At 46.0% G+C, this 15801-nt stretch overlaps 2 protein-coding genes across 2 annotated transcripts; one reads left to right on the top strand and one right to left on the bottom strand.

Annotated features, from left to right (window-relative positions):
• Positions 1 to 260: 260 nt before the first annotated feature.
• On the bottom strand, positions 261 to 3048 carry buc (bucky ball; the record flags this gene model as incomplete). Its single annotated transcript, XM_080489937.1, has 4 exons — positions 261 to 367; positions 749 to 2221; positions 2816 to 2974; positions 3042 to 3048. 4 exons carry the CDS (start codon positions 3046 to 3048, stop codon positions 261 to 263), a joined length of 1746 nt encoding a protein of 581 aa, XP_080346063.1.
• A 1087-nt stretch (positions 3049 to 4135) lies between these two features.
• On the top strand, positions 4136 to 14503 carry kbtbd2 (kelch repeat and BTB (POZ) domain containing 2). Its single transcript, XM_080489777.1, has 4 exons — positions 4136 to 4299; positions 7472 to 8057; positions 11825 to 11990; positions 12137 to 14503. The coding sequence occupies exons 2-4, from the start codon at positions 7885 to 7887 to the stop codon at positions 13694 to 13696; spliced, it is 1899 nt and encodes a 632-aa protein (XP_080345903.1). The 5' UTR covers positions 4136 to 4299; positions 7472 to 7884; the 3' UTR covers positions 13697 to 14503.
• The last annotated feature ends 1298 nt before the right edge of the window (positions 14504 to 15801 follow it).

A 15801-nucleotide genomic window follows, 5' to 3' on the forward strand; every position in this document is an offset into this window, starting at 1 on the left:
GCTGACGATAGAAGAGCAAAGAGCACAATGGAAATCCCAAAAGAAAAGTCTACTGGCTAATTTCTTGCTATGAAAATTCCTCAGTACAAGAGTTTTGTGATGAATAGAAAACTGAAATTCATGAGCCATATTGTTCTCAGTTTGAGGAATTAAATATTTTATGGCTCCAGACTAATGTCGCTTGATGGGGAACTGCTTCCTTGGTCTGTAAGTTGCTAAAACACACCTTCCCCTAATTGGAAGGTGGCAAACTGCATCGTTTAGCTGTAGAAATGATTGACTCTTAAACCTCTTTCCCAGTGCTCGTCATCGTCGTGGTCTTCATCCCTCGGCCGGTGGTACATCACTTTCCACCGATTGCTCACCTCTGTCCAAACAACACAAAATCTTTCTCAAGGAGTTTACGTTTTATTTTGCCATTTTTGTGCATAAATTCAAATTGACTGCACATATCAAGCCAGTGTGTCATTTTAATTGCACTAAATGTGAGAACCGAGTGACTTTCATTCAGGGTGTTGATCCATCACACACACACTATGTGCGACATGCTTCACATCACCTTGTCTCTGCAGAGGGCCGGCTTGTCTTCTGTGAACGGAGTCACAGTCTGCCCACCTGCTCTGGTCCGATGTGGTCAGATCCTCTGTGCAGTGTCTGTCTACAATTTAACTCAAATTGTCTGCATGTTACTAATGTAAAACCAGAACATGGGCATAAAACAAGGCGCGCATTCCCATCCGAGACTCACCCTGACAGGTTCTGCACTGCAGCTCAGTGCTCTCCTGCTCCGCAGGATCTCCTTCAGCCGCCTCCTGTTTGCAGACATGGCCTCGCTCCTCATCGGCTGGATCCGACAGCTCTTTGTACTGCGCTCTTTTATACCACGGTTTGGTGGCGTGTCTTGCCGGGACGCTGTGAGGTTTCCTCGTGTTGGTTTGCTTCCTCATGCCAGCTCTGCTTACCGGCTGCTCGCATCCTCTTCCATACCGGCTCTCCTCCTCGGTGTCCCCGGGATCGTCCCGGTACGTCTTGGAGCTGTGGGATTTGGCCCGACTCGTCCCTTTCAACAGGCGCTTCCCACAGCAGGCGCACATGGACCTCTTTGATCCCGGCACCCACTCTTGGTCCGTCTCTTCTCCTTTAGCGGGCTTGCGGGAGGGTCCGTCGATGGCCTCTGGCAGCCTCCGACCTGTGTACACGCGCTTGGGGAAGATATCCATATCATCCAGGTCCGTGGAGAACATCTCATCTCTGGAGGACAGCTCGTCCAGAGACGGGCTGAGCACGCTCATTCGTTCGTGGGTCGTCTGCATTGAGAGGTAGTTGTAGTAGTAAGGGCCAGCAGGCGGTGAGATGCAAGCAGCTCCTGCGGATCCGGGGGTTAAAATGCTGTCAAGTGGCAGCTTGAGGATTTGGTACCCACAATCGGATTTGGCCTCATCAAATGACCCGGCTGGAAACTCCGCATTAGAGACTTTATTGCAGCTTTTCGCCTCAGTGGGCACCGGCTGACTGGAGGAAAAGAAAAGGGACTGTGCCGACTCTTCATCACCACATTTGGGAACACTTGGCTTGGTCACAGTAATATTTGACCGGATATCTGCAACCACTTCCGTGTCCAAATGAATGAAGTCTTCGTCAGCTGACCGCTCCAGCAGGGGGACGTCCTCGTGGACCGAGGAGCTGTCAATGGGCAGTTCCGCTTCCAAGGCTGCAGTCCAGCATCTCTCGGGGCTTAAAACCAATGGGCTGGATTCGTATGCCGCCGCACTGGAATCTCTATAGGTCACCACCGGGGTCTCCAAATGGCTTTCAGGAGGCGTTGGAGGCAGGACCCCATCCTGCGCTTCGTTCTTCTTCCCTTCTTCCGGAGAAAACATCCCAGAGGACTGGGAGGCAACACCAGAGTCCAGCTCCCGGTCACGCGCAGCTCCCTGCTGACGCTCGGTGGCTCGGATCTTATCCAGGCACTCGATGAGCTTGGCTATGGCATCGCTGGGGTCTGTCTGTGCCTCCGAGCAGGCGGTTTCTCGACACCCGTGAGGCTGAGGTGGCTGCTGCTGATTATGGTTGCGAGGTGGGTCACCACACGGGGGAGCGTGGAAGCGAGGCTCAAATATTCGCCTGTAATCCAGCGGGTATAGTGAAGTTTGTGGGAACACAAAGCCGGGATATTGCATGTACTGATAAGGGAGCATGCAGGGACGAGCAAGGTTGTAACCTAAGACAAAGGGATAAACAATGTTAATTGCATGCTTCTGATTCAGTAGGTTTACTGGACACACAAATGCTCATTTATATTAAAACTATTTCACATTCTCACAAGTAGAAAGACAAAAACTGATGAAATGAAACTCATGGGACGACTGCTAGAAACTCAATAGCTCTTTAGAACACTTTATTTCACCTACCGTACGCATTGTGACATTGACAACTAAACTGATTTCAACAAGATGCGGCACTAGAAGTCAGCAATTAGACCAGACAAACTAAACAAAAGGGGCTTTTCATAGTACATTTTGTATTAATTTCATCAACAAGCTCTTCATAAAGCCCAGTAAAATGCAAACAGGTGCGCTGCAGCAGGGAGGATGTAAAGCCTGCAGGACAGGGTTGGAGACCTCTAAAGGTTACCATGCTTTCACATTTTACTGGGCCAATACAGTATGTCCAATGAACAGAAGTCAGCCTGATCAAACCGTTTATTTTTAAGTTGGTACATAAAAAAATAATCTACGAGAAGGAGCATGGCTCATAGGACTTGGTTGCATTGTTCCAAGTGTCTTTGCGTTAAACTCAGGTGGGAAAGCCTCACCTCCACCGTGTACTCCATAGTGGTTGTAGGGGTTGTTGAGCCCCCAGTGTTGGTACATGTAATACGGCTGAGACGGAGGCTGGACGTAGAAAAACGGTCTGGGGTGAGGATTTCTCTGCGCTCCGTTTCCAAACGACTGCGGTGGTTTGTTTCCAGCGTCTACAAACAAAAGTGGTCAGAGTCTCCCATCATGACATGAAACCAAAGACACATCCTCAGTATTTACCGTCCATTTTCCCCTTTGTTCTTGCTCGGCCTGCCAGAAATAAAACACCACAAAACAACTAAATAAACACCCCCGAGCTTCGACTCACTAAAGACGGACTTCTCATGTCTTTAAAACTTCTACGTGCGCACGCGTCTCCGCTCATTAGTGAAATGGGAAACAGGTGCGGACGCGCAAATTAGCGCCTCTGCTGCCGGCTCCGCAGCCAGTGCGTGAAGACGCACCGGATCACGTGGAGACTGAAGCGATTCATCCTCATACACTGACAGCGAGAACGAGAATACAGTTCAAACTGTGAGAAGGGGCAAAAAAAAAAAAAACATGCCTCTCAAGTCCGACCCTAAAAGACAAGACGAACAGTAGATTATGGTGGTTAATGTCAACCAGTATAAAATTAAATGATAGTACAAAGAAAAAAAAGTATTTATAGTGGTACATACTAAAGGGAAAAAAGAAAGAAGAAAAAAGAAAGGTGAGCTCTGATATTTTTATATTCTATTTCAGGATATTATTATTATTATTATTATTATTAATATTATTAATAATAATATTATTAATAATAATCCCATAATGTCATTCAAATATTTTATTGAATTCAGTTTACGAGAAAAAGAAATCATATTAAATTATATCATGTAAATTAAACAAATGAAAGAAAAAAAGCCATTTCAGTGGTATTATTATTATTATTATTATTATTATTATTATTATTATTATTATTATTGGAGTAGTAGTATTAACAGCTTTTAGAGAGGTTCATTGTCCAACTTGAAGAACAACAAAAGATTTATTACAGCATTGAAATCATGTCAGTAAAAAATAAAACTGTAGTCGATGCTGCTTTTGATGACTTAGATAGAGACATACAAAATATGTGGTATGTATCATATATAGATATTATGGAATACAGATCACATGATATGGTTCACGCGTATATTTTGTGGGGTTGAAAATCATAATCAAGCAACCTAACATTTAATAGATTGCTGAACTGTAGTTTCTCCGTCTCTCCTGCAGGTGTCGCGGTTTCACTGCTGTCTGCGACGCAGGCCGCCCGGGTGGACACGCATGCGCAGTCCCCGGCCTCGGCCTCCGGTCTTTCGGGCGCTTGTGATGCGCTTAAAGGTTGTTCTATGCTCGGCGGCTCGACTCGACTCTTCACCGTCTCTGTTCCGCTCCGGGAGTTTAGCTGACGCCTTCTGCCGAGGAGAAAACAACACCCTGACTGTTCTTCTTGCGGAGCTTGTCTGCGGTTACTGTAAGCACGTTGCATTTTGGGCTATTGAAGCGTTTTACGTGAAAAGTGGGGGGGTTTAGCTTAGCTTACGTTTATTTAGCTGTGTTAGCAGTTAGCCTAGCTGCGAGCAGCATGACCGCTCTCTTCTCTAATAGCTCCGTTCACGTCCTGTGTAGTGACACTATATTTCTAAAGAAGACAATTGCATTCCATTTACCCTTCTTAAAAGATGCCGTAGAAAAGTCGCCGTCTCGGTGGCTGATCGCTAAGAACCCCGACACTGGAGCAAAGCGCAGCTAAAGTTGCTACATTACCGCGGGGGAGCAATCGAACACGACGTGCGCTGATAATCGAAGCGATCTGGTTGTAATCGAATCATAGAGGAGCGTAAACCAGTTTGCATCAAAGTTTGAGTCACGATTCTGCGGAGGCAGGTTGAGGTGAGTGCTGTGTGTAGCGGCGGGCCGTGGCTTCCAGAGCACGGTGGTGGTGGTGGTGGTGGTGGGGGGGGGGTTTGTTTTGGACGCGCTGGGTAACGGTAGAGTGCTAACGGAAGCGAGCCAGGCAAGCATCTCGCTGGGCTTGCAACGGAGCACGTTACCTAAACATCAACCGTTACTACGTGCTTGACCCACCGGTCACCAGGTTGTGAGGATGGGTACGAAGTCAAGAGCTAACTAGAGGTTCTGTTTGTCTCGCCATCTGCCTTTTTTGATGGCCAATGGTGCGGTAAAATCCATCTACTACCATGGGCGGATTATGAGACAACGGCCCCCCCCCCCTCCCTCAGACATGTGGAAGGGCCTTTCATAAGAACAATTTCATGTGTCATTGTGGTCTTGCTGTGTGTATTTAAGGTAATTTAGCTGTGTGTCTTTTGGTGTTGATCTATGTTTTTATCGTCTCCTCATGTGTATTTCTTGTCAATATGTCAGTTTTGTGGTATATAAGTACATGCTTCTGATCTCTTTTCCTGTTTTGTTTGCATCTTTACTAATGTTTTTGTCCCTTTGTGGTTGCTTTGTTTCTCCCTGTGTGCCCTGTTTTGTCACAGGTCTATTTAAGTGTCTGCAATAGCTTCTTTTGTGCAGCTTTTTCATTCACTTTGTGGGGTTGTTTTTTTTGTCTCCCTGCTGTTGCGTGTCACTTTCTGGTTAGTGTGTCCTTTTTCGTGTTCTTTTTTCCCCTTTGTCTTTTTATGGTTGTACATTTCTGTATCTTATTCTCTCGGTCGTTTTTTTTCTGGTTGATTTCAAACTTATCATGCAGGATTTCTCTCTTTGCTATCCTATCCTGGTACTCCCCCGTATCCTCGGACTTGCTTGTCTCATCTTTTCGCCGTCTGTTGCATCATTTGATAGAGGGAGGTGATCTTCAGAGGCAGACCCCCTTCATTAGATGTCCTGAATCCGAGGTTCACGGCTGTCTCGGTGCATGTTGACAGCAGAAGTGTTGAGGCAAACAAAATGACACCAGATCTGAGGTCATGTCGGGTGGTCGTCTCTGCCACTATTCAGCAGATCTGATCCCGTGTGGCGTGGAAGTGTTGGTGAAATGCAGCCTTACACAATTCTAAATTTGTCTGACTTTTTGCTGATTTTTATCACATCACACCAATAATAGATTATTTTATGAAGATTGTGTAGATTCCCTTGAATTGTCTTTTATACTTTGCTGAAAGGGGTTCTTGCATTTGATGGAAATAGTTATGTAGTGATGCTTGGCCGTGTTTTATCTTCTTGGACTGTAACGTTATCTTTTATTGATTAAAATCAGCCTGTGCGCGGAAGGTTCCATATGAGCTGTGACCTTCAAAGAATCTGAGCTTTTTAAATAAAGACCTACACTGAGTAATATTGATCCAGGTAATAATGACCATATTACGCAGATTAGTGTTGCTCTCTCGAAAGTGCCGGTGTTGTAACCAACATGTTAACATTGCAGCTACAACACCCTTTCCCACAAACTAGTTTATATCCAGTAAACTAGGCTGTGGTGAAAGTTATGAATCATGATGACCCTGATTAATGAGTCTGTGTTTTCCTGTTGATCTCCAGACACTTTGAGTTCAACTTGATGTCTTCAGGCTAGTAACCTCTGCAAATGCAACTGAGCCAGAAGTTGTGGTTAGTACAAGAATCAGATCTACATCATATATAGATATGCATGAGGAAGAATCTTTACAGGTGTTCATTAGTAACTGGGCATCAATGTGACTTGGCACTAGGGGAATTGTGCAGCTTCATGTGGAATAGGTATTCTTAATGATTGTAATAGACAAACTTTGCTGCATTTAGCATTAGAAAACACCTTCATTGGCCCAGTCTATGCACTTAGCGAGCAACAAAAATGACAAACTAGCATGTATCTATTGATGTTGACATTACATCTATGTGCTGTTTCTAGTTGTCATGCCAATGCTGCTAACTGGGAAATTGGAAAGTTACCAATTGCAAAAACTCACCAAAGAGTTCTCTTTGACTGTCACAGCAATTTCTCGAACGGTTAAAAATATCTTGACTTTATGAGCCGAGCCTACAAAGTTAGCCAACTACAAAACCAGAATGATTTCCATTTTTGTGGTGGAGATCTTTATTGAGAATATTGACTTTTTAATCTATATATTGACTTGTATGGGGCTGTGACTTAGTCTCACATTAATGTTCCCCGCTGAAACATTATCAAATGGGAACTACCAAGTTTCCAATTTGGCATGAACGACCAGAACAGTGATGTAATGTGAGTTGATGGGCGCTTCCTTTCAGATTCTCGTTGTCGACCGTCTATTGCAGCAGTTTTGTAAATGGATTTGGCATGCCTAACCCAGACAGTTGGCTACAAGAACATCGTTGTGTTCATTTGTGGAGAAGAAAAGTCAGTTGATACCATTAGCTTTAAAACCAACAGTTCATCTATGTGGAGCTACAATTGCTTCTGTAACTTTCCCAGTTTCTAGCTACACCAACAGCCACACCGTTGAGAAGACATTCGGTCCTGCTTCCATTCCGACTTTGGTTGAACACATCTTCATCTAAGAATTGCTGTGAAGTCTTGTTAAAACTTTCAGACAGTCTGTGGCTTTGACAGCCTAAACAAAAATGAAATCGGAGTAAAACGAAATGAACTGTGGCTGGTTTCTGTAATTTCAACCTCTCACTGCTGCCCTTTTCTGTTCTCTTGTGTTTTTTTTCAGACGAGCACTGATGTAGCAGTATTGCGACAGCTCGTCGCGCCCTCTCTCTCCATCTACCTCCGGTCCCTGGTGCTTTGCTGCATGACCTCAGACAACAGACAAGAAAGGACTCACCAGAGGGAAACAGCCCTGTACCTCATCTCATCCCTGGACTCCTCCGCCTTTCATCTCTCTGCTCGTCTCCAGCAGAAGGAGCGACAAACGTTTGTCCCTACGTTGCAGTTGGACACCTCCACGCAGGCTGGTGGAGGTGTAGCACGCACCTTCCCGTCCCCACCCCCCACTCCCCTTCACCCTCCAATCTTTAAGAGTGCTTCTATTTTATTACATTTTTTTTCTCTTGGTTGGATTGAGTCCGGTTCTGCCGGCTGCGTGACTTTTCAAAACTGGGGCGTGATTCATGGGATGCAACCATGTCGGATCTCAGTGAGCGCAGGCCGGTCAACACGGACTACGCTGTCTCCCTGCTGGAGCAGCTCAAGTTCTTCTATGAGCAGAAGTTACTGACGGACGTGGTGCTGCTGGTGGAGGACACTGAGTTCCCCTGTCACAAGATGGTCCTGGCCACCTGTAGCTCCTATTTCAGGTGAGTGCGCAAGCGAGTGTGTTGTTTCCAAAGGAGCCAAGGCTCATTGTGATCATGTTTTGTGTCTGTGCATTGAGCGAGGAAGTGTAGGGACGCCGTCGTTATGTGGGCCGTTTCTGACTTCTACAGTTACAATGAATAATGCAGCACGTTGTAGAGCAAGTGTCACCTGCTCTTCATGGAGAGGATGGTGTGTCCTGCAGGAAACGTCCGATAAAGGTGGAGAAAAGTCTCTGGCGTGCAGTTCCACAGAGGTCTCCCCCCAGGCCCCCGGGGAGGCCTCATTTGTGCGCACATTGCATAATGAAGTGAGTGCACTGCAGTGGATATGACGGAGCAGCAGCAGCCTCCTCCAGTCTGGGAACAGTCCCATCTGTACATGACAGGAGCTCATGCTGCATTTGAATGCGACGGCTACCTCCCTCCCCCTCCTCTTCTTCCTCTAGTTACACACACTGATGCATACCAAGAAACCGTCCCAACAACTCGGAGCCTCCCACCACCACCACCACACCCACCGGTTTCCCACGCGCTCGTTATCTGGTGTGAACATGCAAAGCATTTCCCCTTCGGGGTTTGAAGGTGTCGCAGCGCTTCCTCTGAACTGCTCTGCCTTCCCTGCCGCCTCTCTGTCCACCTCGTCTCAGAGAGGAAGGAGGGGGTATTGCAGGGGAAAGTCTGGTCACGTAGGTCTGGGTGAGAGGAAGAAAGAGGGGGAGAGGAGGACAGGGGTGAAGGGGGTTTGCCTGCAGGGTTACATAACACAGGCTGGCAAGTTTTGCCCCTGCTGTGATCCACACCCACACACACTCCAAAACCCCCCGAGCCACTCTGCAGGCAAATAACTGCTAAATATCTGTTTCTGGGGCTAATGGGTTAATTTTGTGACTGAACAGAAAAGACTCGTATAGTAGGAACATTTTCTTTAGACGCCGCAAGATTTTCAGTAATTCCTGTGTTGAATTTGGACGACTGTGAAAGGCTGATCCATAAGTTGTGTCTTTTGTGTTTCTTCTCGTGATTTGTCGAATAGTGGTGATTAATGATGGTACTTCCTCAAGCTTGAACCAAGTGCACTGGGAGAAAAAGCTGCCTCCTTTATTGTACTAGCGGGTAATGACTATTTCATTGGCCAATGTACAATGCCAGAGGCTGAACTAAATGATGCAGAGCAACACATTTCCAAATATCAAATTCTCCAAAGGCTTTTGAAGAGGCTTTTTTCAACCAGGTTAACGTAATAAAAGTTTATATCACCAAGGAAAATATGATCAGCACACTGTCAAAATGGTCAAACCACAGTTCTGTACTCTGTGGTATAATAATGTTGTGTAAACCTTCCACAAGCTGACTAACTTTCTATTAGTGGGCAGTAAACAGCCCACATCGATAACCTGATCAAGCCTACAAGAAAAATCTTTCAATCCTAAAGCAGCTGCCTGCACTTGAAAGCTGAAGTCATGTTTGTTTATTCCTGCAATAAAACTACAAGATGTTGTATTTAATAGGACCCAACCAATATAATTTTTTTTAGGGCCGATTCAGAGATTAGGGGATAACAAATTCAGATGAGCGATATGTCAGCCGATCAATATTTTTTATCACTCAGTGACGCGTCAGCGAAAATATGTCGATTAGTAATGACACGAGTCAAGTCAGAGATGGCGACGTCCAGGCGATGTGGCAGCAGCGATTTTAAAAACATGACTAGAGAACGAGTTCACATATCAATCAAACGTGAATGACACAGTGATGCATGTCATGGGGAACTTGTTGAGGTTTTTTTTCACGACAATAATCAGCCGATTAATCTGAAGGGCCCTAGTATTTTAACTTAGATTAGATCCACTTCACATCTTTTCATGATTTTCTTCCAATATTTACTCACAAACTGGATTGTTTGTGCCCCCTGAAGTAGAATGAGTTTGAATATCTGTCTGAGCATAGGGTGTGACAGATGTCTGAACCATATATCTGTACAATGGATAGATTCCTGCTGCTGTTTGGACACTTTAATACATTTTAAAAGCTCCTGGTTGGTTAAAAATACTCTCTCAAATGCCTTTCGCCGGGCACACAGTTATTGTGGATGTTCTGCCTCTTGACACACCTCATTTAAATGTCTTTGGCTCAAATTGTAAAAATGCCAGTGTGAATGCAAATGGAGCCAATCCTAAAATGGGACCTTTCATTTATTTAGTTGTTGCTTTGGTCTGGACTAGAAAAACGCCAAACCACGAGTGTAAACACACTCTTGTCTTGTTTTACCAACAAAGTATTGCGTTAGCACTCAATTGGGAGCGATTGTTACTGAAGAAAACTTGTTCCAAAGGCTCAGGTAACATCAGGTTTGAAGAAAATCCATCATGTGTTCTGTAGATTTATTAAAGAATATCTATTTAAATGATCAAAGGTTGATACAGCTTTTGTCATTGACTTGTTTTTGCCATTTACCGCCAAGCAACTGACTCCAAATCCAAATAAGCCCCTATAATATTAACTAAAATCACATTGGAGAGAAATCAATCTTCTTTTGCAACGTGAACATACAACTCAAAGTACTCCACAAATTACATTAGGAAAGATTAGGAATAGTACTTGCAAGTATACATACCTATATATATATGGTCAAATCAAATGCCTGAATCTGGAATAAATAATCTGATAAAATGTTTCATAAGAAATCACATCCATTGAAAGCATTCTATGTATATATATATGTATATATAGTATAAAAATCCATTCCTTCAGAAACCATGGAAAAAATCTAGCTGCAAGCTCGAAATTGAGAAATTCTTATTAAATACACCATTGAAGTCCACCTAAGATGTGGCATTGTATCACTACACTGGAGTTAGAGTGAGAGAGCTCCCGGTGTAGCTGTAAACTAGCAGGAGCATGATGGGGAAATGAACTCCAGCAGCAGCCAATTACAGGTACCCGGACTCCGTTTGGTAACTTTGTCTGTTTTTCCAGCGTCTCTGGCTGCTGGCCAGCTGTCATTAGGAGGCTCTGTTTATTTGAAAGAAAAACTTTGGATGGTAAAAACGCAGAACAACATGGAGTTGGGGCTCAGTGAAGCTGCTGTGGAGATTTGTCTTGTCGAGTTGGGTTTATTTTAGGGAGAGGTTATCAGAAGAGAGGGATGATAATTGGAGGGCGAAGTCCAACAAGGAGGCTGCTGAACCGACTTGGATACATTATATATGAGGAAAGCTTGTGTTTAATGACCTGCTGGTCTAGTTCTTGAAAAGGGCATTTAAAGGTGCAATATGTAAGATTTCAGTACTGCCATGTTTGTCATTTGAGGGCAGTCCTGAGATGTTATGTCCTCAAGCCAAGTTTGAACTTGCTGTTGGATCTACTTTGTATTTTCCCGGTGTCTCCTACCCTGCCATTAACCTGAGAACAGACTGGAAAATCAAGTGACACAAGACTAAATACTTTGGTAGGTTGACTGTCGTGTCCTTGCATCATGTTGGGTATTTGTTCAGTTCCTGTAGGCCGAGTTGATTGTTGTTGGTCAGAGGTGATGGTGCAATATACTTTTTGAGAATGAAAGATGTTTGGAGATAAATAAATTGCTGGTGGCGGTACAAAGTGAAATGATTTAGCACTATGGTGGTGATTAGCATTTTCCTGCTGAGTAACCGTCACGCTGGTTTGTATCTGATGAAAGAGGTGACACAGATTAAAAAAGGAAGATGAAGTGATTTCAATCATGCTTTTTTTTTCCCAATGCCTTTGTGTTTCCCCCCCTCCTGCAGAGCGATGTTCATGAGCGGCCTCAGCGAGAGCAAGCAGACCCACGTCCACCTGAGGAACGTGGATCCGGCCACGCTACAGATCATCATCACCTACGCCTACACGGGCAACCTGGCCATCAGCGACAGCACGGTGGAGCCGCTCTACGAGACCGCCTGCTTCCTGCAGGTCAGTGCTGATCGTTCCTGATGACGATGGCTGGATTTCTGAGTTCCTTATTTGCGGCCAAGTTTCTTCTTGTGGGCTTCCTTTACTTCACACCTGCACATATTAGCGCGCAGTACCGTCTGACGGTGGTCTTCTGTCTCTCTCAGGTGGAAGATGTCTTGCTGCAGTGCAGAGACTACCTGGTGAAGAAGATCAATGCGGAGAACTGCGTCCGCATGCTGAGCATCGGCGACCTGTTCAGCTGCAGCGAGCTCAAGCAGAGCGCCAAGCGCATGGTGGAGCACAAGTTCCCCATGGTGTACCGGCAGGAGGCCTTCCTGCAGCTCTCGCACGAGCTGCTCATAGACATCCTGAGCAGCGACAACCTCAACGTAGAGAAGGAGGAGACTGTGCGCGAGGCGGCCATGCTGTGGCTGGAGTACAACATGGAAGCACGTTCACAGCACCTGTCCTCCGTGCTCAGTCAGATCCGCATCGATGCGCTGTCCGAGGTGACGCAGCGCGCCTGGTTTCAGGGCCTGCCGCCCAACGACAAGTCTGTGGTGGTGCAGGGCCTCTACAAGTCCATGCCCAAGTTCTTCAAGCCACGTTTGGGCATGACGAAGGAGGAGATGCTGATCTTCATGGAGGCCTTGTCGGAAACGAACGGCGAGTGCTACGTCATGGCCACGTCTGTGCCTATGACAGTGGTGTGCTACAGCCCGCAGGCGGAGAAAGTGTACAAGCTCTGCAACCCACCGGGAGACCTGCAGAAGGTGGGAACTCTGGTCACTCCAGACAACGACGTGTTCATCGCCGGCGGGCAGATCCCGCTCAAAAACTCTATCGCCAACCACGGCAAAAGCAGCAAGTTGCAGGCGGTCTTCCACTCGGTGGACAGCTTCTTCTGGTTCGACGCTCAGCAGAACGCCTGGGTGCCCAAGACGCCCATGCTGTGTGCCCGAATCAAGCCCTCACTGGTCTACTGCGAGGGCTACATCTATGCAATCGGAGGAGACAACGTGGGCGGCGAGCTGAACAAGCGCACGGTGGAACGCTACGACTGCGAGAAGGACGAGTGGAGCATGATGAGCCCGCTGCCCTTTGCCTGGAACTGGAGCACCTCTGTGGTGGCGCACGACTGCATCTACGTGATGACGCATGACCTGATGTACTGTTACTTCCCCCGCGCCGACACCTGGGTGGAGATGGCCATGCGCAAGACCAGCCGCTGCTTCGCCTCCGCCGCCGCCTTCGGGGATCTTATTTTCTACATCGGCGGCCTCCACGTGGTCAGCAACTCGGGCATCCGCCTGCCGACCAGCACCATCGACGGCTCCTCCGTCACGGTGGAGATCTACGACGTCAACAAGAACGAGTGGCGCCTGGCCGCCAACATCCCCGCCAAGCGCTACTCGGACCCGTGCGTGCGGGCGGTGGTGCTGCTCAACTCGCTGTGCATCTTCATGCGCGAGACCCACATGAACGAGCGCGCCAAGTACGCCATCTATCAGTACGACGTGGAGCTGGACCGCTGGTACCTGCGGCAGCCCGTGTCCGAGCGCGTGCTCTGGGACCTGGGAAAGGACTTCCGCTGTGCGGTGGGCAAGCTGTACCCCTCCTGCCTGGAGGAGTCCCCCTGGAAGCCCCCCACCTACCTCTTCTCCCCCGACGGAGCGGAGGAGTTCGACATGGACGGGGAGCTGGTGACGCTCCCCGTGGCGTAGCTCTGAAGCTCCCCTCCCTTGCCTCGCGAGACTGAGGGATGAGGTGGGGGTGCGTTTGCTCTCTCGTGAGGAAGGGGGGCGGGGTCTCTCTGGACTGGTGAACAGATACAATAACAAGCCCCTCGAATAATATTAGTAATCTGAAGTTTTTCAGTTCTTGGTTCCTTCTGTTTGTTCTTCTGTTGGATATCATTACGTCTGTCATACTGTTTCTTACAATGTGATAATCTGAACGTCAACTGATTTTGTGAGGAGGAGGATGATGATGATGATGCTGATGCACTCTCGTTAAATGACAATGGCAACTGTACCAAAATCACCCCGGCCCTCCTCCTTTTTCCTTCAGATTGTGGCTTATCTCTCTTCCCTTCCTCTCCTGTTTATTCTCTTCTCTCATTTGTAAAGGAATACTCCACAAAAAAAGTCTCGTCTGTCGCCGCGTAAACCTGCAGCTGAGGGTTAGTGGCGCCCCCTGTGCATTTTTATGCTTGTGCTCAGTTTATCTCTTGAAAGCTAAAAGGTCAAATAAAGCTGCAAAAGTATGTTTTCAGGGGACGTATTTATAAAACAAAACAAACATATTTGGTTTAAAAGCTACAAAAGTTTGCATTTCGGAAGCTGAAACCAGAGATGAATTTTTTTATTTTATTTTCAAGCATAGTGGCCTGAAATGTTAATGGTTTTAACAGTTTTCAACTTTTTTTTAATTTTGTTTACCGTTCTTGTGAATGTTTTTTAATACGATGTTTGAATTCTGAGATGGTTAGTTGGACGAAAGAAGCAATTTGAAGCCAGAAATGGCATCGGAGTGACATTTCAGTGTCGTGGTTCGCACTTTCTCTACATTTGATCCATAAACTTGTTGTCTTTTATTTCTAATGTTACAATTGTCTACAGTTTCAATTTTGCACAGTTTTGTTTACCAGTGTGGGCAACGAGGAACAATGAGCAAGACTCACTACGCCATCTAGTGCAGCAAAGTGGTATTGCAGTGACAGACGGTGTCGAGATCAATCATGTTAAAAGTCCTGGAATGTTTCAGCTCGATTTTAGTCGATCAAAAAATGGGTAATGGCTAGAGACGTGGAGCTAAAACCAAAATTTCTCCAGATCACCTTCTCATTTTGGGGACAAATACAAATTAGTCATTACTGTCATGACTCATCACACCTACTAGTGGTGCAAAATGGTCCTGCAAAGATGAGAAAAGGAATACTGAAGCTGGTTGTTTGGATCCTCATTTATAGACTTTTTCAAGAGGAGATGATTATTATGCTTTAACGTAGTAAATGTTTTTGGCTACTAATTAAATCCGTTAAATACGCGATTATCCAGAGTGTGATGATAAAAGCCATCTAAAGAAGCCTGATCAAATTAACCCAAAGATATAATCAAACAAGGTGGTTTTAGTTTGGCTCAGGTGGTGCAGTGGGTTGTTTTCCAATCACAAGGTGACTGGTTCGATCCCATCTTTCCCCGTTGTTTGTTCAGTATCCTTGAGCGAGAGGCGGAGCTACGTAAACGTTAACTTCAGTTCGGACAATGAAAAGACCAGATTTCAAGTCTTTCTGTCGATCAGTGTTGAAAAGCGGCGCAGAGTCGATGTGTTTTTGTGGAGTATTCCTTTAAAGTCAGGATGGTGCGTTTCCTCCAAAGGACCCTGCGGACGCTCTTCCGACAAGGGGGGGGTCGGAGGGGGTGCGGTGGGTTTGGGAAGGGAGGGGTTGACTGCAGGTCCGGTCGCGCCCCCACCCCCACCCCACCTCCCTGTTCCCCTCCCAGTCTGTTAGCGCGCAGGTCTTCCACACAGCCGTCGGTCTACGCCTCACACACACACACACACACCTCGCAGTACACACCTTTCAGGCTCATGTATTATTTTTTGTTTTGTTTTCATTTCCAAGCTGCTGAAATATATATATATATATAAATATAATAAGATATCTATTTTTCATATGTTAAAAAGACGAGTTTTAGTGTGGGGGAGAATAACCAGGTCTATTTTGTATTAGTGTTTTTTTTTTTTTATTTAATATCGGACATTACTGTAGTGTGACTGTGGCTAGATCTCCATTTTCCTATCTTACCATTTTGTTTTCTTTCTT

The sequence above is a fragment of the Lipophrys pholis genome (assembly GCF_963383615.2).
Source record: "Lipophrys pholis genome assembly, chromosome: 20".
NCBI classification, from domain to species: Eukaryota; Metazoa; Chordata; class Actinopteri; order Blenniiformes; family Blenniidae; genus Lipophrys; species Lipophrys pholis.